This window comes from Pseudochaenichthys georgianus, chromosome 5 (genome assembly GCF_902827115.2).
Source record: "Pseudochaenichthys georgianus chromosome 5, fPseGeo1.2, whole genome shotgun sequence".
NCBI lineage: Eukaryota > Metazoa > Chordata > Actinopteri > Perciformes > Channichthyidae > Pseudochaenichthys > Pseudochaenichthys georgianus.
Window position 1 is genome coordinate 20,758,203 of NC_047507.1, and position 24,749 is coordinate 20,782,951.

Below are 24,749 nucleotides of genomic sequence, written 5' to 3' on the forward strand. Positions count from 1 at the left end.
TCTGTTGGTTTCAGCAGATTAAGGACTTAATACTGGTGTTGGCTTTCTTCTTATGATTTCAGCAATCAAACCCTTCTTCTGTGCACATAGCCCGAGTCTATACTTATTCATTAACTTATATTAGTGTTTGTTTTAGCAGTGAAATAAAATCACATTCTGAATTTGTTTAGAGCCCCTGGTGATGTCTTCAATTAACCTGTTTTGTCTGATTAACTGTTCAAAACCCAAATCTTTTAACGTCATACTGTATATGAGAAATAAAAGCCATAAATACTTACATTTGATGAGTAGAAACCCAAGAACGTTTGGAATTTTTGATTGAAAAATGACTGAAATTATGAATAGATTATCAAAATAGTTCCCAATGTATTAATGTTCAATTTGACTTATCAGTATTACTTTATTGTTGCAGCTCTTTTTTTGATATACAGCATTGATTTCAGTACCACGCTAAGCAATTGTTTCCCATACAGTATTTTTGCTTTTCTCAGTCTGTGGGCTACTCAATGTGCTTTTTTAAAACCAATATGTCCTCTGATTATGTCTTAAAGGGGACCTATCATGCTAAATGCACTTTGTGATGTCTTTTTAAACATACATATGTGTCCCCGGTGCGTTGGAGAACTCACGCAGCGTCAGAAAATAAAACCCTCTCTCTTTTCCTTCGTGCCCAAATCTTTTAAAAACGGGCGGATACAGATTCCATCCGAACTGACGTCAAATCGGCAGCGGACCCACAGAAAGTTGCTATCAGAAACAATGCCTGACATGTTTTGGACGTCTTTGTTTACATTAGCAAGCCTCGCTAACACTCAGAGCTAACCTGTACTGAAGAGCACATGTGTTTAAAAAGCAGGATATAAAAAAAGAACTCACCTTGTGATAAACCTGCAAGAGAAAAAGCTTTTGAGCTCCATACTATTTCAGAAATAATCATTGACGTGGTTTAAACAGGATGGCGTTTTATCACAACCGAAATTAACTTTATCTCCAGTATAATTCTGATCAGGCATTAGCTTCGCTTCCTCTTCTTTTCTTTTTTTCAAGCTAAGGACCCAAGATCCGCGTTTCTCTAACAGGGCTCCAAAAGAGGGGTTTGAGCAGTATGAGGCATGGCTACAATGGGTGAACTGTTTGGTATTTTGAAAAAAAAACTTCACAGACATGTTTTGTATAGGTATGGCCCTACAATATATGTTTAAAATATAGCATGATAGGTCCACTTTAAACTAACATGCAAACTGACAGCAACTGAAAAGCATCTGTTATTAATGTGATGATCATCAGCCCTGTTATTGGTCAATCTGAATGTCTGTTATCCTCCTGCTGCAGGTGATGAAAACATACCACATGTACCACACTGAGAGCATCAGTGCAGAGAGCAAGCTGAAGGATGCTGAGAAGCAGGAGGAGAAGCAGTTCAGCAAGTCCGGAGATCTCAACGTTAACCTCCTGCGCCACGAGGACCGCCAACCAAGACGCAGCTTTGTCAGGAAAATAGAAAAGATAAAAGAGAAGGTGAGTCTAAGGGATGTTAAGGTTTTCGTTAATTTAGCTTCAATTTAAAAATACTGAACCATTAAATGGGTATTTAATTGAAATGTGAAAGGGGGAACCCACAGAGAATTAACATTGAATCTGCAGTTTCTCTCAGCTTGGTTATGTTCGCTAATTGTTTGGTTTTCAGGCCCTTAACACTGTCACTACTCTCATACTGTCATTTGTGGCCAAAGCAGGCAGTTGTATTGATAAAAGAGTCGGAGATTGCCCTCAGGAGTAATAAAGGCCTAGACCAGAGCTAACGGGAGAGTGAATATGGGAATTGCATTTGCCAAGTGGTCAGAAACTGGACAGAGGATGAATGACAATGTTGCACCATGTCTGCTGGAAGCATGCTAACAAGTTGAGCATATCAACTGCATGCAAATATGTAAGTGTTATTTTAGTTTGTTGCATGTTAAGCAGCTCCTTCTCAAAGCCAAATTAGTAGGTGTGAGGACTTTACTTCTGTAAATGGAGCTCTTTCTTAAGGTTATTTGAGTGAGTGAAGGATACACCACGAACAGGCAGCAATAACATTTCAGAAAGTCTCAGTAGGATCCTATAGGACTGCAGCCAGATACACACTGAGAAAATAGCAGCCAACAATCCAACTGTCTTTTCATCTTATGGAGATTTCCACTTGTTTAAAATCTTCTCTTCCAGCAGTGTAAGGCTGGTGGCCTCTGGAGCATAATGTACTTCAGATGCTCCCATGCATGTTTTACTTTGGATCTTCTCCCAGAATGTTTCTATGCAAATGAAACCCCCATCATCTCTCAGGTGCAGGAAATGAAAAGGCTGTCAGGAAGATGGCATCTCTCCCGCCGCAGGCTGAACTGAACACTATTTATAATTCAAAGTGGCAATAAAAGTTGTTTCCTGCTTCTCGTTTCCAAGCTTCTGTCTCAGTACTCTGCCTGCAAACAGGTTGGAGTAGAAATAGCAAGAAAGTTAATCTATCTTCCTCTCCACCACTGCTGACATTTGCATCATAATGGCTCTGTTAAATTAGAAACAAAATGACCATGTGGAATGAAATGAACAAACAAACTATTCAAATAATGGGCAAAATGTCTCTGCTCAAAAATGATTATGCTTGTGTTGTATTACAAACTACAGTATTGCCTTTCTGAGTCACTAAATTGTTGAGTTGCTAAAGGGAAACTACTTTGTCAAAACTGTTTAGTACACATTTGCAAAATCAATATGTTTTGTTCTATTCAGAGCAATAGTTACTTAATGGAAAATGCTGTCATTTGTCTTTATTCTAGAACAGGAGAAGTACAATTGTGCAAATGCATTGCTAAATTCAAACTAGAGATACAGTCCCACATTTAGCCAACCATAAATTAAGAGTTAGAGCTGAAGAAACAAATTGAGCTAACCGGCAGATGGTTACGTTAAGCCTAGCATAAAGAGGGGAGGGCTCTAACTAGCATGAGTCCAAACACAATATTGTTGTTTTTACAATTGTTTTTTTCTAATGAACAAATAATATATGACATGTTTGAGAAGCTAGTAGCTGGATTCTATTACCATTAGAAAAAGGCAGGCTAGCTGTTTCACTCTCTTTATGAAAGCTAAGCTAATCAGCTGCTGGCCCCAGCTTCATTTCACTTAGTGAAGCCAGAGTCTCTTTAATTGCTCCCCTGTGAGCATCCACAGTCTGCAGTCTGTGCTGCTTAAGTGTGTGGAGACGGAATAACGACTAAAAGCCTGGCTGTGGCACTTAACACTTACTATCTGAGTTTCTCCACAGCCTGTTTCTCCAAACTTTCCCTGCCATCTCTACCTGTCTGATGGTCCCAAAGCTGCAGCTGACTGAGCACACACTCACCCCCCCCCCCCCCCCCTCTTACACTGATGTTGTTTCTTCTCATCTGCTCCGTCTCTTCTCTCCTCCCCAGAGACAAGCAAAGTATTCCGAGAACAAGCTGAAATGCACAAAAGCCCGGAATGACTATTTGTTGAACCTGGCAGCAACAAATGCTGTAGTGGCGAAATATTACATCCATGACGTCTCTGATATGATTGATGTAAGTATGCGCTGGGCACATGTGTTTGTTTACATCTCTCAGCTGGGATTTTTAATGTTGATTTAACTCTGCAGCACTGTCGCTTTTCTCACCATCTGTTCCTGAGTCTCATTCACTCTCAGCCTGTTAGCTGTTTGTTTTCAAGCTGCTCTGTCGCCCCACTGAATGTTATGCCATCATTTTTTCATTATTAAGTCCTGCAAAACAAACTAAACACTGACTGACTGCTGTTGACATGAATCAGCAATCTGCAGTAACACACAGCTCCAGGAAGATTATATTTGACAAATTATTTCGAGGGACTCCATCAGTGTTGACTCCTTCGTCTCATACTCATTAATTTATTTTTGTCGATGCTGCTTTCGGGAGCTTTGCCGGAACAAACACAGCATGTCCTTGTGATTGTCTGCCTCTGACTGTCACCAAGTAAAAAACACGGCCCATGACACACGCAGTCTGTCTCTATTGTTTGGCCTTCTGTTGTCTCTCCTTTCATGGATCAGAGTAGAGGAACAGCCTTTGTAACTATGACACTATAATATTCCCTTCAATATAACTTTCAATAATGTCCCCATTTGTGTTTGTCCAGAGAACCTAATAAATGAAGTCACTATTATTCAAATGATGAACCAGTAGCACAGCTGGAAGGTCTGATTACCAGGGTTTAATAGGGTGCATGTTGAGAAAACCACTAATGCTTGGAAGTCGATCAGAGTCAGCTGGTGAGCAGAGGCTGTGTTAATGCAGCCATGAATGCGGTTAATGTGGCTGGCACAGAGCTCTCAGTCCCAGGTGACCTGCTACCCTGCAGACAAACAGATGAACATTAAGATGGGAAAGCCTTTATTGACCATTTACATTTTTTTAGTGCACATATCCCTGTTCAGGGAGGTTGGACTTTGGGACTTCATTTGCTATTTAATCCTATTCTCAATAAATATTTGATTGTCTGCTTTTGTTGTGCAACAAAAAAGGGCACCCGCTGTTGACTGCTTTCTATTGAGTTTTTCCCATCCCAGACTGACATTTTCCTTATTTACTGTTTGGGTTGTGCTGCTAGCTATTGTAGACTCTGTAATTGGATTTGGTAGTTGTGAAGCAAATTCTTTGTTTTTTAAAATTAAACTTTCTGTGTTATTTTCCACATGAAGACAATCTTTCATATCAGGCCTATAGTTGCAGAGCTTAAATGACACATGGCAGTATATGTGGGCTTTGTTGCCGACAATACCAAACACAACACTAATATTTCTATCAATATAAACCTTTCAGCCCTTTATTGTTTCCCGCCTGCTTCTCACATTTTTGCTTGAGGGCCGACCACCATACGGAGTCACAATGATGTCACTTTCCAGGTCAGGCATTATTCAGGCATATGATTTTAGTGAGAATTCTACATTTTAGTGAGAATTGAACGCTATTCGAAACAAATTGCAGTTGAAATGGAATGGAGAGTATGTCTCTGCTGTATGCAGTGTGATGGTGCTATGTTGTTTTGTAAGTGGACATACAAAGATTTCCCTGCCTCTTTGCTGAGCAGCTGTGATGGATCCAGTCTCTTGAAACTGAAAGGTCCATGTCGTTCCAAATCCTGCTGAGCTGCAGGGAATAGGATTGTGAGCTTGACTGGTTTGGCTGCCACAAGCGGCGCAGAGGTTTGTCGTGTCAGAGTAACTGCACACCACACTTCAAACCAGACGCTCACGCAGCAAGAAGTCAGATTTGTCAGTCAGCATCAGAGACTTTAAACTGTTAAAGTGTAATTTGGACAACATGTGGAGCTTATTCTTTACTGCCGGGAGCTGATGAATGCTGTGAAGAGGGAGTTTGGTCAGTGGTGTCAACTTGATACATTATTTAAAATTCTGCTTGGAAATAAGCTTAACATGACTTTAATTACCTCCATTGAGAAATGTAATTCTTGCAGCAGCATGAAGTAGACTAACGGCCCGTCTACACTACAGGCATCGAAAAATGCTTTCAACGCTTCGCCCATTCATTTGAATGGGGTGACGTAGAAGATTTTTAACTGCATTGTGGGGAGCATGGCTTTGCAAGCATCACGAGCATCTATCGGCATCAGAAGTTGAACAATGTTCAACTTTTGAGGCTCGATGCTTGGCATCAGCCAATCAAATCCCGCGTATGCAAATCTGACAGTACAAGCGCTAGCCAATCAAACCGCGTGTATGCTGGGAGAGACTACGCAGGTCATTTCCTCATATTCAAAAAAATGGAGCGGTAGTGAATCACCCGGTGCTGTATGAACAGTCTCTGTTCATCTACCGGGATACAAACCGGAGGAGCGAGGCATGGAGGGAGGTAGCAGAGACAGTGGGTGGAACTGGTAGGCTTCGTTTTAACATTGCTATTGCTTTGTATGCCGGGGGCGGGTGGGAGATTCCTGATTGGTTGTTGGTCGCCTTGGGCGCAAGAAATCTCCAAGCCTCAGACACGCCCAGCTTCAAGATGTTTTGATGCCTGTAGTGTAGACGGGCCGTTACGGCCCATCTACACTACAGGCATCAAAACATTTCTCGCTCCCAAGGCGACCAACAACCAATCAGGAATCTCCCGCCCGCCCCCGGCATACAAAGCAATAGCAATGTTAAAACGAAGTAAACTGGATATAAACTCCCCAAACAGGTGAAAACCTACCAGTTCCACCCACTGTCTCTGCCACCTCCCTCCATGCCTCGCTCCTCCGGTGTGTATCCCGGTAGAGGAACAGAGACTGATCATACAGCACCGGGTGATTCACTACCGCTGTAATGAATTCTCCCTCCATTTTTTTGAATATGAGGAAATGACCTGCGTAGTCTCTCCCAGCATACACGCGGTTTGATTGGCTAGCGCTTGTACTGTCAGATTTGCATACGCGGGATTTGATTGGATGATGCCAAGCATCGAGCCTCAAAAGTTGAACATTATTCAACTTTTGATGCCAATAGATGCTCGTGATGCTTGCAAAGCCATGCCATGCTCCCCACAATGCAGTTCGGCGAAGTTTAAAAATCTTCTACGTCACCCCATTCAAATGAATGGGCGAAGCGTTGAAAGCATTTTTCGATGCCTGTAGTGTAGACGGGCCGTAAGGTATACAGCAAGGAGAATAACAAAAGAATAACACAATAATAACACAATAATTCAGTACATTTTGGTTTTGCATACATATCATCTATTGTGGGGCCAACTGTCCAACTGCGTTTACATTTAGTAATTGTATCATGTTTGAGGTTTTTTTGCTGAGGGTGAAATAACTTGAATATAACTGTATTAACCAAATTCAAGACAGCCCTTAATTTAAACATAAATGTGAAGCATGTTAAACAAATGACACATATTTGCAAATAATAACATGCAGCCGGAATATAATATGTACTATGTTTGCATAGCTCTAATGAGAAAGAAAAGACATATTTAAAAAAATATGCTTCCTTCAGGCAGCCACTGCAGTTATGAATGTGTTTTGACTCAGTTTACTTGTTTAAAAGAAGCTAATTGGCTGCCTTTAGTCTTTAGTCTATTGACTAAGTGGTGCAATGATGCTTGTGCACCAAAGTAGAGAGACTTCTTCCTCGGTCCTCTGGAGTGTTAAAGAGTGTTTACTTAGTCATTCACAGAGCTGTCAGCTGCCTCAAGCTCGCTCTAAACCTACTCACTACCATCTTCTGCTTAATGAGGTTACTTCATCCAGCTCTGTGTGACAAGACTCTGCAATTATCCCTACTGTCCTACTGTGCTAGCTCCTGTAATTCTGTGAACTCAACTTCTATTTTAGAACGGTAACAAGTAGCAGGATGTAATTTGGAATTTAGTTCATTAAATAGGTCTGAACATGATGGAAAGTGCTCAAGCTAACATACTTTTCAACTTAACCTGTGCACATTCTTCCACATTCCCTGAAATATTTATAACGATATTTGCTTTATCTCCACAGTGCTGTGACCTGGGCTACCATGCTAGCCTTGCACGCACTCTCAGGACCTACCTATCTGCCGAGTACAACTTGGAGACATCACGCCATGAGGGACTGGATATCATAGAGAATGCGGTGGACAACCTGGATAACCGCAGTGACAAGCACAAGATCATGGATATGCATAACCAGGTGTTCTGCCCTCCAATGCGCTTTGACTACCTGCCACACATGGGAGATGAGGTGAGATTCTTTAGCCATCAGGCTGCACAACAAGGGGTCAACAATGTAACACATAAACATCAAATATACACTGTTTTTCCCAATAACTTTACCGGCACATAGTATTTCAAAGTTACTTAACTGTATTTCATTTTAATTTGATCTTTAATTTGATCTTTAATTTGATTCATCTTTGATCTTGTGTAAATCTGTGCCGTCCTGTTTTTCAATCTTACCCTGTTGCTGTTTAAACTGATTAATTTCTCCACCGGGATTAATAAAGGTCCATCTTATCTTAAAGGTGGGGTAGGTCATTTTGGAGAAACCAGCTCGAGTGCGCTAGAATTTGAAAATACCCAGCCGGAACAAATCTGCCACTTCCTTACAGAGCCCCTCCTCCAACACACACGAACACGCACACGACCAATGAGGGCACGAGATAATTTTGTGCACAGATGGAAGGCTGACAGGCAGGTAGGCCATCCAGTTATTTTAGCCGGGCCGGCTAAAATGATTGGTCGTGCTTTTTACAGCGCTACGGCTTCCATAGATGACATTTTTGTATGGATTTTTTGTCAAAGCACTTAAGATATTCATTGCTATCGGGATGTTAAGAGCATTCCATGGAATATAACAAAAAGTGTATCTCGAGCCGGTTTCTCAAACTTACCTACCCCACCTTTAATATTGAGTTTTAAAAAGTGTCTATTCAGGTCTCAGATGGATCAGTTATGTCTCTTGTAACCCTCCTCTTCCTCCTCAGGTGTGCCAGGTGAGCGCCCAGCAGCCGGTCCAGACTGAACTCCTGATGCGCTACCACCAGCTGCAGTCTCGCTTAACTACGCTGAAGATTGAGAATGAGGAGGTGAGGATTTATGATGTCCCTGTGTTTGTCCAGCGTCCAATCCAGCACCTCCTTTAGCCCCACCCCCCACAAAACAAAAATCCCGGCTCATTTCCCCCAGAGCCAAGTAGGAGGGCCACATCACCATCTGTTCTCTTTGCAATTACTCTCCAATGACCTTTGCTCTGCGGGAGGCAAGAATATATTAAGATCATCACAGCACCAATGTTATGTTTTCTATGAAGTTATATATAAAATGGTCTGTTTTGTAATGAAAATGGGACTTTTTCATTAAAAGCCGCAGAGACAAATATGCAAATGGAGGTTATAATAACCTGGCCATGTAGAGTCTTCTGTGCCAATGGCTCTGCCTCTTCCCTGTCGCCCCGTGTTTTGTGCTTCGGAGGATAATGGACGAGCACTGCCATTACTGTGAATGAGCTTTATCAATCTCAGCCCTAAACAAAAAGCCTCCTTCAGTAATTTCACATACAATTTGTTTCTGTGCCAGGCGCGCTTCATTTTTATGTCTTAGTCTGATGTATGCCTGATGTGCAGGTTGCTCTGGAGTGATATTTGAAGGCTGCTTGATGTCATTTCAGTGTAATTCAAGGTCATTTGTTGTTCTGGGGACAATTTGTCTTTGATATAAATATACTAGTGCTGTAAATCACTCACTCTGCCCTTGAAAAGATCATCAGTTTCTTTGGTTCCATCAAGGCTTGTGAATAAATAGCTACAAAAAGGAAAATATGTGCAAGACATATTGGTAAGATATGATGACCATTTGTCATCTTCGTCCCTTTCTATTTCCCCCTCATCTGTGCAGGTGAGAAAGACCTTGGATGCAACCATGCAGACGCTGCAGGACATGCTGACGGTAGAGGACTTTGACGTGTCGGATGCTTTCCAACACAGCCGCTCCACTGAATCCATTAAGTCCGTGGCCTCGGAGTCCTACATGAGCAAGCTGAATGTTGCCAAGAGGAGGTCGAACCAACACGAGACTGAAATGTTTTACTTTTCTGTGAGTTCATGTGGATTTCGATCTGTTTATCCTTCCGAACTGTTAATGTCCGCCGGCCTGCTATGAACTACAGCTTTGCAGCACTATTAAAAATCAAACCATTAGTCATAATTTCAACATGTTTAAAAATAGGAATGAAATTAAAGCTAGAACAGATTGAATTTATGCTGATTTGAATTGTTTAACTGGGCTAATGTAACACTGGATTAGTGCTGCTCGCTGATTGTTGCCTTTATCGGTCTCTGCAGAAATTCAAGGAGTACCTCAACGGCAGTAACCTCATCATTAAGTTGCAGGCCAAGCATGACTTACTGAAGCAGACGCTGGGCGAAGGTAGGGGATATTCTCCGTTTGTCTTCCTCTATGACCCTCAGAATCCCACAGCTCTGGTAAATCAATGCCTTCAGGGTTATAGTGGTGCAGGTCTTATCTAAAAATCAGCAGGGAATGAGGTGTAGGAGGCTTCAAAGACAACATTTTTTAAGGAAGCAGGAATGAGAGAGGAAATGAGAGCTGATATTCAAATGGGAAACTATCACACCAAAAGCAGGCCACATCTACTTTGAGCTATCCATTCCCCCTTCTACTTATCTCCATTGGTTGAAGTATTATCCGGTTAGTGTCTTTATGGTAAAGCCGCAGGGAGGGTTTCCATTTCCAGCCTGTGAGAGAAGGGCTTCCCTCGGCCCCTCCCTTCCCCAGGGGTCCCCTTGTCACCTCAGCCGTGAACAGTTTACGCCCAATCAATCAGCAGGACCAGACCCAGGCCCGTTTCTGCAGCTGCTCCTGCATCAGGGGTTCACCTTATAGAAAAGGGCATCAGGCACAGACAGCTGAGGCCTTTTGACACTAATGAATACTTCTACATTTCACACCTTGGATTCATTAATTCAAGTCTTTACTTAATTATTTATTTTCCTTTATTCACACTGAATGCTTTTTGCACTCTTAACACTCACATTATAAATCTCTGGACAGCTCTGTTTGTATGTCCGCAGTGGAGCAGGTGATAGAGTGCATAAACAAGGCATATGGCGTCTCTAGGTACCACCCATGTTTAATTATTCAGATGATCAATCAGGGTTGTGTTGTGCTCATTAGCTCGTCGTTTCATACCCAAAATAGCGTTAGAGTATGCGTGTGGTTATTTGTGAGCATGACAGAGGGAACAAGATATGACTGGTGAGTGCCACATGGCGTTCACATCTTGCTGCATGTATTAATAAAAACATTATATAAATCACCACCACCAGTCAAGATGGTGCTAGGATATATGCCAGGCCTTGATTCCAAATAAGGAATCACCATTTCCCTTTTTCAGCGACATTTATTTGTACATATTTTAAGTTGATATAATACGTGTTTCTCTATCATTGAGGCACTTTATTTGATGAAATTAGGAGAACATCAACATAGACTTTTTTGATCATGCTTGAGAAAATGTGTGTGTAATTTTGAGGTTGGTTGGCCAGGCGTAGACAGAGGCTATCACTCAAAGGAATGGTGCCTGGGAAATGTGCTGTTGTTTCTCCACATGAATGCTTCAGAGACCCTGTCCCATCTGCCAGAATGATGTGTTGAGAAATGGGTTCACCTTTGCTCTTTCTGTCCATTGTTACAGTAGATGGATAAGAGATGAAATTATGTCGGAGTGCTTTTTTGTACATTGTCTGCCTTCCAGTTCATAATCCAGTTGTCACTGCCGGACAAAGACACACTCCTACTCTGAGTTCATAAAGACAAGCTAGGTCATCTTTCAATTAACCTAAGACTAAAGGACTGTGTTATCAGTTGAAACATATTTTTGACATATTCCTAAATAAGTCAAGAACAATATAGCTGAATTTAATTATGACCTCAGACTGTATCAGAGTTTTCTCTATACATATGCCTATAACATGTGCGTGTATTGTTAGAAACTGATAACAAAAGACTCGGTGAACCAGTGGAGACTTCCCCAACAAATAGACACTGCAGCCGCAACCCCCCCTTTTTCTTCGCTCTGCGAGGAGGCCTCTAACCCCACAGGGTCCTCTCGGTCCCCTGTGGATTCAGTGACGACTGCTCAATAGCTTTGTCCAATGAATGATGTTAGTACTGCTCCATTCATCTCTCTCTCAATAGTCATGTTGTGTACCATCAAACCATTCAGTGACGGTGGACACTGGAGTCTGTATAATATGTACCACAGTGACAAACATGTCCCTCTTGTCTTGTTTTTTCCACAGGGGAAAGGGCTGAGTGTGGAACTACAAGGTACGGTGTCCTTTGACTTTCACTCACAAAGCATCTGTAACATTTCTTCAGATAGCTAGAACATATAAAAAAGGAAGACAAAAGCATGTCAGCTGTTGTTTGAACACTGCAATCGATATACACATATTTAAATAATTATATCAATAATTTTAAAACATCAATAATTATGATTTTTTTTTAATATTTAACTAAATATAATGGTAACATTGCAGTCAATACATATCAAGCAACATCTCTAAACAAAGGCCATGCTCAGTTTGTTTACAGACAAACAAATAAAAGTTTTCTTTTACTTTCACTTTAAAAAAAAATGACACGTAATGCAATAATGCTATTGTGGTTCCAAAAATGTTACACTGAATTTGTCAAAAGAAAGAAAGAGAGTTTACATATGCACGTATGATTTTATATGGTTACATCTCTCGTAAAAGATAAAAGGCAATTGTTTTTCAAAAGTTTCTTTCATAACACAGAGGGTTGTTTTACTGCTCTGTTTGATTGACGGTTTTGGAGATTTGTAATGCCTGAGTTTGAACCTCCATGGTTTTAAAGTTTTTCACAAAGTATTTGGTGTTTTTGTACCCTTTGTCCACCATTTCACAGGCCGCCCACACTTCCCCCTAAACCACAGAAATTGCGGAAGCCTAGGCCACGCTCTTCGTATAACCATAAGCTGTTTAACGGCAATATGGAGACCTTCATTGAGGTACCTCTGGTGGTAGTGTATGACTGTGGAGCAGGAGGGGAAGGCAGCAAGATGATTTCATCTTATTCTCTTCCTAACTTTGGCCTTCTATCCCTGCCTCTTCCAGCTGCCCTTGATTATGATATAACGCCTCTGTTTAACCTCTAATCTTCCTCGTTCCTTCATGGTTGTGGCAATGCAGCGACAGTCAGCTCTCTCTTTATTTCCTTCCAGAACAACTCACCATCTCACCCCCTGACTCTCTCTAGACGATTGAGAGGCAGCAGTGGATCTGCTCTGTCCCTCACTGCACCCACCAACCCTTTACTGCATCCAATAGCTTTCCTATTGCCGCTCGCTGTGCTTAGCCTTCTTTAACCTCCAGAGGGGTCATTTGTTATCTGAGCTTTTCTAACTCTGTGCTTCTCTGCCCTCTCTTCCTCTGCTACTCTGTGCTTTGCGGCTTTCTGTCCCAGAGGAAGAAGGAATGCCCGCGCCCGCATTCAGGTACCGCTGCTGTTAGAGAGTATAGGTCAGGGCACAAGGGCACTAAACTTTTAGACTAATAGTAGATATATACTGGCTTCTGCTTGGGCTGCTCTATCATACTGCTTCGGGTTTTATTCAAACATTTAATATTAATAACAGTTGCTTGTATTATTGATGTTTATTTGTCTTTGTTTAACAGTGCTCATGATTTGCTTAATACATGTTAAACAAGTTTGTGATTAAATGAAGCAAGATACTTGTATATGTTTAGTATGAACTAGAACTAGATTTGCATGCATTGATAAGTGAATATTGCGACATGATTCATTATTCAGTGTCTAAATATAGAACATTCTGAAATCGTACAGTCAAAAAATTGCGCTGTATAAAGTTTTCACAAAATAATATATGTTTTGCTTTACTTTGTCCTGCTTTTTGCTTGTTTTTTTAATTTTTTATACAATATTTCATTTCAGGATTCTGGTCAACCAATCCCACTGGTTGTTGAAAGCTGTGTAAGACACATCAACCTATACGGTGAGTTTTACATTATTTTGCTGTGACTTTACTTTCGAGCGAAAGGGCAGAAAGGAAAGCAAAATATAAAGTCCTTTGAAAACTCCTTCAGCCTGATAAGAAGTGACAGCAGCTGTTGGATGAGGCAATCTATTTCCACAAATAGGTACAGAGCCTGACCTGCTCTGCACCTCCAGCCTCTGAGGTGCTCAGCTGCCTGCCAGTGAAGTGACAAGCTTATAACAATAGATCACACACAGAGTTTTGAAAGTCCATTGGTCTTGGTTTAGTTAGTTCACTCCCCACCCCCCTCAACCCTTTTTATAACTCCTCCCTGTCTACCTTCACATCTGTCTTCAGCTCATTGCTGTGGCCTGGAGGCCTTTTCCCTGGATCTGGACCTAATGAAACTACAGAAAACTGATTAGGAACCCTTTAACTGAAACCATATGCTGCAGCCTCACTGAGGGGCCCTCTGGTGGAAAAATACGCATCTCCCTTTATGACTAGATTACATTTCCTGCTCTGTGTTATGTGTTTCCAGTGGGCTTTCATGAAGCTGGCACTGGGGTTTGAAGATAATGGTAGCTTGCGTAACCCTGAATCCCCAATTTCTGGGTTGTATTTCTTTCAGGCTTGCAGCAGCAAGGCATATTTCGTGTGCCGGGTTCACAGGTGGAAGTCAATGACATTAAGAACTCATTTGAGAGGGGTGAGTCAAAGGAAGACGGCGGTCACATACACTTTTTTAACGTCACAAATCATGTGCAGCATAAACCCATCTAATGTCACAAATGAAAGCATGCATATTTTTCTAAATCAGGTGAAGATCCCTTGGTTGATGACCAGAATGACCATGATATCAACTCAGTGGCGGGGGTGCTGAAGCTCTACTTCAGGGGACTGGAGAACCCCATCTTCCCAAAGGAGCGCTTCCTGGACTTCATCTCTACTATCAGTGAGTCACACACAGCAGAACATATTTAAAGCCATTGCAGTCGTGAGTGTACCCGGTAAATGGAAAAGAGAAAACACACTTCGCAGAAACTCAGCTTTACTGAAAAAGCAAAAGGCATGCAGGGCAGCACATGGAAGCAATCTCAACACCAGGGCCCTTTGCCTGATATTTAACAGAAAGCCAATAGGAAGAGGAGAGATTCTTGTCATCAGTCTGCCGTGTGCGAGTTCACCACAGAATCATTTCCCCGCTGTTTCTACAGTAATAGTTTGATCACACAGTGTGCTTCAGGAGAGGGCAACTATTAAAGTGTTGAATAACAGACTTCTAACTCCCCTGCCTTTTCCTTCTGCTTACTTTGATCAATTCTACATGCTAAGGCTTAGTATGGTCTCTCTGTGTACAGTATTGTAAAAGGCTTGGTACCTACTGTATATATAAAAGTTTAAAAGCTATGTTTGTTTCTTTTATTGCTGTGGAAAGCCTTGTTGTTAACCTCTCTATCCCTTTTTTTGTTTCAGAGCTGGAGACTGGAGCTGAGAGAGCTCATCACATCCAGCAGATTACTGTGACGCTTTCCCGCACCATCATCATCGTCATGAGATACCTTTTTGCTTTTCTCAATCAGTAAGTTTGTACAAATTCACATTTTATTTGAATCCACAGGTCCTGGTGTGTACAGACAAGCATGTAGATGAGTTTATTGTTGTACAGACATCAGTGCTTAACAGTTAATGCATCATAAACTTAACTTACATGTAAATGTACTTAAAAATGGGAAAATCTATTTCAAACAAGAATAGTATTCGAAAAATATAGTTGGGAAAATAACACATGTAATTTATTGCTACGTCTGTCTGCAGCGATTTAGGAGTTATTTATGGGCTCGGAAACTCATGTCTCACTGAGGTAGTATACCTGTCCTCTTATAATGGATGTTTTAAATGGTCCTTTTTACTCGGTCTGCCTGCAGAACAAAGAGTTTGATTTGGAACCCGAGGTTTTACTCTGCTCTTCTGTACCCCCCTTCACTGCTGGAGCTGTTCCAGCTGTGGTTTTACTGCTCAGCCTCAGCTTGTTGATAATGTGCAATGACTGATTATGACTTCCTCTTACAGCATTGCATGATTTGGTTACCCATAGTGGGCTGTGGCATGCGCTAGTCATTTCCAGATAGGGGAAGACTGATCAGGGTGATTTTCAAGCACATTTCTAACTACTGTAAGCTCTGCAATGAAGCATGTAATACTGTACGTCAAAGCAGAATTTATTTGACACCAGACTCTGACTCTCTATTGGATTTCCCTGCTTGATAGTTCTGCTTAAGGCAGGATTGATCACTTAAAGCAACTCTTTTCAGTATTTTTAACAATGGATCACGTGACTGCTTGTACAAAAACAGCGCCACAGTTTTCCTCAGCTCTCTGTAGCTTTTTACCATTATTTGGCTCCCCCTTTCTTTTCTGGTTCAGTCTTGTTTTCGGCCGCAGAAGGCTGTGGTTTTCAGCGAAGAAGACGTACGCAACGTTGCTAGACACAAACACCACATTTAGCAACTATCTGGTGAACATACAGTAGAGGAGCATTTAGCTGCAAAAGAGACAGATATTTCTCTGAACTCTTTTTTAATACCAAAAACCAAACCAAAAAGAGGGGATCTTCAATTGAATTTCTCCAGGTGCCCAAACACATGAACCCAGTTAGATGGTAACGTTGCTCTCGGTCTGCTAGATGTATAAAGATACTGTTTACTCATGCATCATAATACATGTCCTTATTGGGTTTGCTGCTTGTATGCACTGTCAACAAGTTGCCAACAATACATTCATTGCAGCAGGGTAATAATAACCAGTAAAGTGCTTTATGATATTTATATAAATATTTTAAAAGTAAACAAAAGGATTGCCCAATCACAAAATATAAACTGTCAAATTGATTAACTATAGTCTTCTAACACAGACTACCAATAGAAGGCAACTTCATTTAAACAAACTTTATTTTATGTGATGTTTCAGCTCGCTTTCATCATTCAACACACAATGTTCTCCTCTCCTGTCCCTCAGTCTCTCCCAGTACAGCGATGAGAACATGATGGATCCATACAATTTGGCAATTTGCTTTGGTCCAACCCTGATGCCAATCCCGGACGGATATGATCCTGTATCGTACCAGGCACATGTCAACGAGGTCGTCAAGACCATCATCATGCACCAGGAACTCATCTTTCCCAATCAACGTGAGCTGGACGGCCCCGTCTACGAGAAGTGCATGAGTGGGGGGGAGGAGTACTGGTTAGTACAATTAATTTGAGACTAGATTTCTCTTAGATCTTGAATTATGCTCAGAAAACACATTTTGTCATCTTCCAATGTCTAAGTTGACTTTTTACTTTCCCTTTTCTCTCACAGTGACAGCCCACACAGTGAACCAGGAACTATTGACGAGGCTGACAATGGAACTGAACCGCACACCAGTGATGAAGGTCAGCATATCATAGTAGCCATTTTGTATCTATTTCCTATGAATGGGCCTCGTTGTTACCCAGTTCCAGCACGTCCCCAGGGAAAGGAAATGTTGGTCTTTGTGGTATAGACTTAACTCTTCAACTTCCGGATGGATTGGACCTCTTGTCCGACCTGGATGTTGACATTTGTGGTTTGGAGTTAAGTGTTCTATCAAATAGATGGATTCCCATTAAAGTTGGTACAGATATTCAGGTTTTCCTCTAAGAATAAATTGTTACAACTTTGGAGATGAACTGAATTTGCTGGCAATTTAAAATCAAATCAAGTTTTATTTATATAGCACATTTATAAACGATTTTTGGTCGAGCCAAAGTGCTGAGAGAGCTGAGGAAGCGGCATGCCGACACAGGCGCCATCTTGAAATCCTTCTAAGGGATTTTCCATCATCAGGTCAAAAAGCCATGTTTCTGATTTATTCTGTCCAATGTTAGTAGCTGACATTAGTTAGCTCTGAACTCTAGGTCTTAACTGTGCAGTCAATACCAGTGAATATATTAGGATTATTTTTTCTCTGATTCTACAGCATTCACTGACAAGTGTAACCGTTTGTATTACTACTATGGATACAATATATAAAAAAGAAACAAAGAGAAGTTTGAATCTTGGCAAATAGTCTTGCATGTTATTCACAAGAGAATATGACCTGATTTTAGAAGCCTTCGTGGATAAGAAAGCAAAACAACCTGACCTTTTTTATTAAGTGCTTTTGTCTGAGAGGTGAGTGAGGTTTCTGCTGCAACAGCTTATGATTGCAAAGGTTTGTGATGTTTGAAGCTGGAGGCAAGTTGAGTAAACAGTGTTGGCATGCAGCACTGCCTCTTTGATCCGTCTCTCCTCTCTCCTCCCCTGCTCGCTCTTTGTTCAGTGTTAGTCAGCAATTCTCCTGAGACTTTCTCCTTTGTGCAGGATTTACCCAATTCTCCTCTGAGCTTTGAATGCATAACTGGGCCAGGCCCAAAAGCCAAAGCAAGGGTAATATACAGAATGATATCTCCTTTGCGGCATGTGAACAGTCAGTGAACCGGTCTAAGAAGTATGGAGTGTGTGAGGTCGGACTGGGGTCACCCTTGCTGTTCGCTGCTTTTGTGTTGAGTGCTGACCCTCGCTTTTTTTTGGTGCTCTTATTTGAAAAAGCAATCATGGGCTTCAGTGTTTCACTGTAGTTTCTTTAGCGGTCGATGTCCTTAGCTTTAGTTTTCATGGAAGAAAAAACAAGTTGGTGTCAGATTTAAAACCGAGCAACCACACTCTACCTTTTCTATTTGAATAACTCTCAAACTCATACCAAGTTTGGAAAGAAATACGCTTTTTATCTTCGTTCACTGTTGTCTTATACATCTTTGTGCCCAAAAACAAAACTGTGTGTTTAAGATAACTGAATGTTGTCAACTGTCCAGTTTACTCTTACTGACCCCTGCTGGCTGGTATGGTGAAATACACTGAAGATAAGAGCTTTATTTTTTAATATAATCACAAAAATACTAATTTTTTCAGACTTAAATCACTTAAAAACCATTTGTCATGCAATCATTAGTACAATAATTATTACTTCCATGTTAAAATGCAGCTTTGTTGCTCTGTAGTATGTCTGATTTACAGTGCAGAGTGACATGGGGCAAAGATTGAAATTAAAAGCAAATATTTGATGTCTTAATATTTGAGTAATATATGTACTGTAAGGTCCAGAATTTTGAATTATGTTGTTGAGTAAGCCATGTTGGGGTCTATCAAGAAGTTGATTAGGTTTGTATGGATTTTATGTTTTCAGAGGTTGAACAGATTGAGGCCATCGCTAAATTTGACTACGTAGGACGCACTCCCAGGGAGCTGTCCTTCAAGAAGGGAGCGTCTCTGCTTCTGTACCACAGAGCGTCTGAAGACTGGTGGGAGGGACGCCACAATGGTGTGGATGGCCTCATCCCACATCAGTACATTGTGGTACAAGATCTGTGAGTAATGGCAGAATGTGTTTTTGTACTTTGTTTATCTCGTGTCATGTAATCTTCTCACTTCACACAACTCTTTGCTTTGACTAAGATACTATTCCTTTATTGAATTATTTGAATAGGCTTTTCTGTTCTTTATGTGTATATCTTATACTCACTATCAATGCCTCTGCTCTTTCAGGGATGATGCTTTCTCTGATAACCTCAGCCAGAAAGCGGATAGTGAAGCAAGCAGTGGACCACTGCTGGATGATAAGGGCTCATTCAAAAATGATGCCCCTTCACCATGTGAACCATCACCTGATTACAACTTTGGTGGAGTCATGGGGAGGTAGATAATTAAGAGTAAAACCTATTTGTTCCCTATTTGTTGTTTTGTTATATGTCGTTGCTGCTATATTGTACTGCCATGTGGTAAATACTTGTGTATGCTGCTCTTGCTCTTTTGCACTTTTTGCATATCATGTATTTTGATTTTTCTATGTTTGTAAAATGTAATTTTCTTAAATGTTTTATGTGAGGGACTGCAGATCGAAATTAGCTCAAAGCTAAATCTGGCACTGTTACGCTTGGCACATTTGAATGTTTTAAGTGTTCATTACTGTGCATTGTCCCTGCCAAATAAACGATTAAATTAAATGAAAACTTGTTCCCAACGTTCTTTTGAGTCCTATTGAAAAGATTTCTGGTTTGACCTTGTAATCTGATCACTCTGCAGGGTAAGACTACGGTCAGATGGAGCTGCAATCCCTCGTCGTCGGAGTGGTGCAGAGACCCACAGCCCAACCAGAGGGGCCGACACCCCGCCACGGGCTGCAGCCTGTCCCAGCAGCCCCCACAAGGTGTCCATCAGCAAGGCGCGTATTGAGAGCCCAGAAAAGAGGCGCATAGGCACCTTTGGCAGTTCAGGAAGCATCAACTACCCAGAAAGGAAGGCCTATCCTGAGGGCCACCCTCTGAGACCGGTGCCTGGGGCCACTCGCCACAGCAGCCTCGGGGACCACAAATCACTTGAGACTGAAGCTCTGGCTGATGTAAGTGTGGGAAAGGCAGAAGTCATGGGAAAAATCATACAGACAAACAGAAGTATATTTTAATACAATTGTTATGTGTCCAGTAATGATATGACGTGTCTGGTAATTATAGCATATAAGAGGATTTAGAATGTTTGGTAGAATAGATCCAAGAGAGATCCAATCTGAGAGCCGCAGACCTGGAATAAATGTCAGGGTCAATGCAGCCTGGAGATAGACACAGAGGCATGGACCTGAATAACAAGTTAAAGAGCATGAAAGGTTCAAATAGTCCTCATCAGCTAATTTCGGCAACATTAGATCGAAACACGATCACTTTTCAAAATGGTAAAAAAGTATATAAAATAAAACTTGTTTTAACATTTCAAATGCAAATTGAGTTAAGCAGATACAAAACAAGAATCAATCAAATGGTCAACATTCATGTTTAGCATATTTGAACTGTATTTAAGGAGCCAACCTTTTAAGTGTCTGTATACCTGTTCACCCTGGCCTTCGGGCCCTAGCCCTTTCTTGGTCCCCCGGCTTCCTTTATTTTTTGTTCGCCCTTTGACTGTCTGTTTGTTTTGTTTGTCCACCATGTACAGCGACCTTGGGTCCCTTGAGAGGCGCTATATAAATATAATTTATTATTATTATTATACTTATCGTTCTGTTCGTCTCCCCTACCAGGACATAGAGAAGACTATGAATACAGCGCTTCATGAGCTCCGGGAGCTGGAGCGACAGAACACGGTAAAGCAGGCTCCTGATGTGGTGCTGGACACTCTGGAGCCCATGAAGAACCCGGTGAGCTCTGAGCCCGGCAGCCCTCTGCACACCATCATGATCCGTGACCCGGATGCAGCCATGCGCCGCAGCAGCAGCTCCACATCCGAGATGATGAGCACTTTCAAACCCGCTCTCTCCGCACGGATGGCTGGGGCTCAGCTGCGCCCCCCCCCCATGAGGCCGGTGCGTCCCCCTCCCACCCAGCACCGCTCCAGCAGCTCCAGCTCTTCAGGGGTCGGCAGCCCTGCTGTGACTCCCACTGAGAAGATGTTTCCCAGTAACAGTACAGCTGCTGTTAGCATGGGTACATCCAGTGATGCTGGAGATAAGTCCGGTACCATGTAGCAAAGGTAGAATCTGCAAGGTGTTCAGGTTGTAAAGCTTGAAGTGTGGGAAAAGCTTATGGAAATGAGTGCTGATGTGTGAGAAGCAGATATGGATATTTTCCTCTGTTTTCCACCTGACTTAATTCATATATTCAGGAAGCTCTTGAAGCAAGCCTACAATATGTTGCCATGGGGATAAAGCGGTGAGAGAAGCTATAGAGGTGTGATAACGCAAAGCTCAACTCTCTTTGAATCTTGATCCAACTGAAGAAAATGTTTATAAGAATACATGTAATTCAGTTTTACCTCGGTTTAAAAATAAAGAATCTCTGGCCATATTCTCGTTTCAGAGATAAAATGGATGCAAGTGAAGCAATACTTGTGTAACATTTAGTATTGCTTTGCACCGAGCACACATTGTCCAGCTGACGTTTGATTTACTCCTTCTGAAGTGTATGAAGCACCTCATCTGGACAATGTCAACATTCAGGCTAAAATACCATGTCTGCTTACCATTGAGGTCACATGCTTTATGGCTGTACATACAAACTTACTTGAAGTACCCATGCTTTCTGTTTGTACTATAATAGAGTGGATGTTAAGCGAAGTGGCCCCTTAGAGACATTCTATACTTCTGCATGCTGGGTTTGGGTCAAATTAGCAAAACATTAAGACTTACATCATTTATAAATGTGTAATGATGTGGGACTTTCTTATTTCCTCATTGTAAGAATAAGAAATCAGTTTGAAACTAGTTTGAAACCTAAACTTCAAGAAGAAAAATTCAGATGTACACATATTTGATTAAGAAACACATGGGGAACTCTCAGTGTTACGTTTTGAACCTGCACTGTGTGGGGTACTCTAGATGTTGTACCTAAATCATTGCATTCACTGCTTAAAATAAACGCATCCTGGCATGAATATGATCTCTGAAGCCTGAGATGTACTAATCTGAATTTATCAAAGCAAGTCATCCTCCAATATAGTGTATTGTTGGACTGTGGGCAGACTTAACAAAGCAAATTCATCAACTAATCTAGGAAACCTGTGGTCAACCTGTACATAATATATAGCTAGATTCTTTTTAAGTGGTCAGTCTTGTACAAAAAAAAGACAAAAAAGGTTGGCTGTAAATGGCACTTAGAGTTAAGAACCCCATATATCTGAATATTATCATATTCAGTTAAGAACAAACATACTCTTTAACTGCTTAAAGTTCAAATAATAAACCTTGAACTGTCTGCTTTTGGGAATAGTGCAGTAGAAAACGGATTGCTGTCGAACGGACAAGAAGCCTGCATACATTCTTTCTTTATTATCTTTAAACACACTTGCCCATTTTCACACTCAGTTTGTTAATCTTGAATTGTTGCCACTTCAAATTACATTTGGGTGATATTATTTCATTATAGGCATAATAAAATACCCTCCGACAGTTCCTCTTTTAAATAAAAAATGTGATACTCACCAAGAGGAGCTAGCAACGTTGATGTTGTGACATACTGTTATCAGATTCCTTCCTTCCTGCCATTTTCTGCTTCTTTTTGATGAATACAGTTATGCTCTGACTGTAGACCATTTATTTAGTTGAAAGGAAACTAAACAGATACATTTCAGTGTTTATATCTACCATACCTCTTGTCACTCTGACAGCTCTAGTCCAGACAGAGACCTTAATATCCGCATCCCAAAGAGTCTGCTGTGTGCTGCATGTACTGTCTGACTCATATTCTGCAGCAGTTAAACAATGGCTGTATGTGGTGCCTTGCCTTGGTAAAATGCACACAATAACTCAATATTGGATGTTTGTTTTTAGAGAAATGGTTCTTAACATTAACAGGGATTGGAAATGATTAATTAAACAGTTGCCAAATAGTGAAAGGAACAATGCTTGATTGAGTAAAATCAGTTTAAACATTAGCATGTAAACAAGGCCCTGATTCCACTGTTAATCTGCAGTCAGTCTGTATATTCTAAAGTGTTACTGATGTACATGTAAATTGAACTCATTTGCTTGTTGTCGAGGGATTGAGTTTTAGGGAAGAGCGCTCCAACAACCAGTAAAAAAAAAGGAAATACAGCATTTAAACTCAAACAGTGCCCTCACACCCTCTGCTGGTTCCTGCTGGTATTGCCTCTTGTGACGCACTTTCCATGGGCCTTTTAATCTGGAGCTAATATAACAATCACTAATCTTTTCCATATAGTTTCATGTGTTGGTCCTGGTTACAGTATTGTAACTGTTACAATCTATGAAGAAGATGTTACTACAAAAGTCATGTTTATTAAAAAACAAAGAAAGCACACAATTTCAAAAGGGTTAAATTACCATCATTATATTTAACTAGACTGTTTTGTATTTTATTTATAGACACTTGTTTGACACATGCTTGAGTGCCTTTTGTGCACAACATCAATTTTTATTGGACTTTTATATTTACTTTTTTTACTGTAATATGTTGTCTATAAGTTGTCATGTTTATTATAAACTGATGTTGCGTTTTTATCTTTACTTTCTACTGCTACTCAGTTGTCAAAACACCATAAGAAATTAAGCGTGTACAGATATTCCTCTCATGAATTAAAGAGTAATATTCATGAAGTGCTCGTCAGTTTTTGAGGAAGAATAGGAGTTAAATAAACTACTGTATAACAAGCTCTACTGGTGAAATTCAGTAGAATCATCTCAGAATAATTCTCTCATTTTTTAGTTTTCCCTGTGAACTGCCTGTGCTGTGGTTGAGCCGTACTCGTCATTTAGCTCCTTCCCTTCATTGCATTATTGTTGGTAACTCTTCCTCTTTTAACAGAGGTTATAAGGCACTTAATGCGCTGTTCTTCTCCCTACAGTACATGTGACATTTTTCAAGGAATGTATGCTGAAATGGGTAACACTGTTAGTCTGCTGCCGTGAGAAGATAATAAATTAATATTGAAAAAGGACATCACAGTAAGAGCGCAGACTTTGATGTTGTGGGACCAGAGTGTGAGTTGCTGTCATACTGTTTACCTTCTCTTTAATTGTTTGTCTTGTGATGCTGTTTGTTGATGAGTGTCTGGTTGGTTGAAACCTTGTGATGTACTGTACACCATACCACTGACTGGATGTTGAAAACCCCTGCATCGAAATAAAACCATTATTGCTCTGTGATCTGGATAATGTGAGTGCATCTTTTTCTGATTTGTGGCGTTAAAAGTCTGATCTAAAGGCTTAAAGCTGAATCCTGATGGATGGAAGCATTTTCATACTGTTGATACTTCATCTTATAATTCTTTAGATTAGAGCCCTTAAAACTACCTGGTTCCCTTTTAATATGAATATTTATTATTAACAATGAAAGTCATTTTGGGTAAAACATTCTTACAATAGATATGATTAAAGTTTAAGATTCAAAACATTCACAATATTTAGTTGAATGGTGCTAAATCTAGATTGGTGCTTTAAGGTGCATGTTGACAAAACCTTTTAACTGATCTGCATCAACTTCAAATAAGTTAGAAAGGGCAGTAGGACAAACTGAAAAAGTCTGGCATTCTTGATCAGAAAAGGGCTGATGAATGCACAAGCAATACTTAAAAGGTTTAATCCTACCGTACCCCTTATTGAAATGGTCATTTTTTTTAACACATTGCATGGCAGATATAAAGAC

General features: G+C 40.8%; 1 protein-coding gene across 2 annotated transcripts in view; it reads left to right on the forward strand.

The window, feature by feature from the left end:
- The window catches only part of srgap3 (SLIT-ROBO Rho GTPase activating protein 3), a 58,706-nt gene extending 34,456 nt beyond the window's left edge, over positions 1–24,250 (forward strand). The window contains exons 5-22 of one of the 2 annotated variants that reach the window (XM_034082387.2): positions 1,333–1,518; positions 3,450–3,578; positions 7,519–7,740; positions 8,483–8,584; positions 9,393–9,590; positions 9,839–9,923; positions 11,819–11,846; positions 12,450–12,552; positions 13,497–13,557; positions 14,171–14,248; positions 14,360–14,494; positions 15,016–15,121; positions 16,558–16,785; positions 16,903–16,976; positions 18,788–18,968; positions 19,147–19,296; positions 19,684–19,999; positions 20,672–24,250. In XM_034082387.2, the coding sequence (XP_033938278.1) occupies positions 1,333–1,518; positions 3,450–3,578; positions 7,519–7,740; positions 8,483–8,584; positions 9,393–9,590; positions 9,839–9,923; positions 11,819–11,846; positions 12,450–12,552; positions 13,497–13,557; positions 14,171–14,248; positions 14,360–14,494; positions 15,016–15,121; positions 16,558–16,785; positions 16,903–16,976; positions 18,788–18,968; positions 19,147–19,296; positions 19,684–19,999; positions 20,672–21,115 (2,826 nt within the window). In that variant the 3' untranslated portion in view covers positions 21,116–24,250. Of the gene's footprint in view, positions 1–1,332; positions 1,519–3,449; positions 3,579–7,518; positions 7,741–8,482; positions 8,585–9,392; positions 9,591–9,838; positions 9,924–11,818; positions 11,847–12,449; positions 12,553–13,007; positions 13,039–13,496; positions 13,558–14,170; positions 14,249–14,359; positions 14,495–15,015; positions 15,122–16,557; positions 16,786–16,902; positions 16,977–18,787; positions 18,969–19,146; positions 19,297–19,683; positions 20,000–20,671 lie in introns of both variants that reach the window. The other variant, XM_034082388.2, reaches the window with a different exon arrangement.
- The last annotated feature ends 499 nt before the right edge of the window (positions 24,251–24,749 follow it).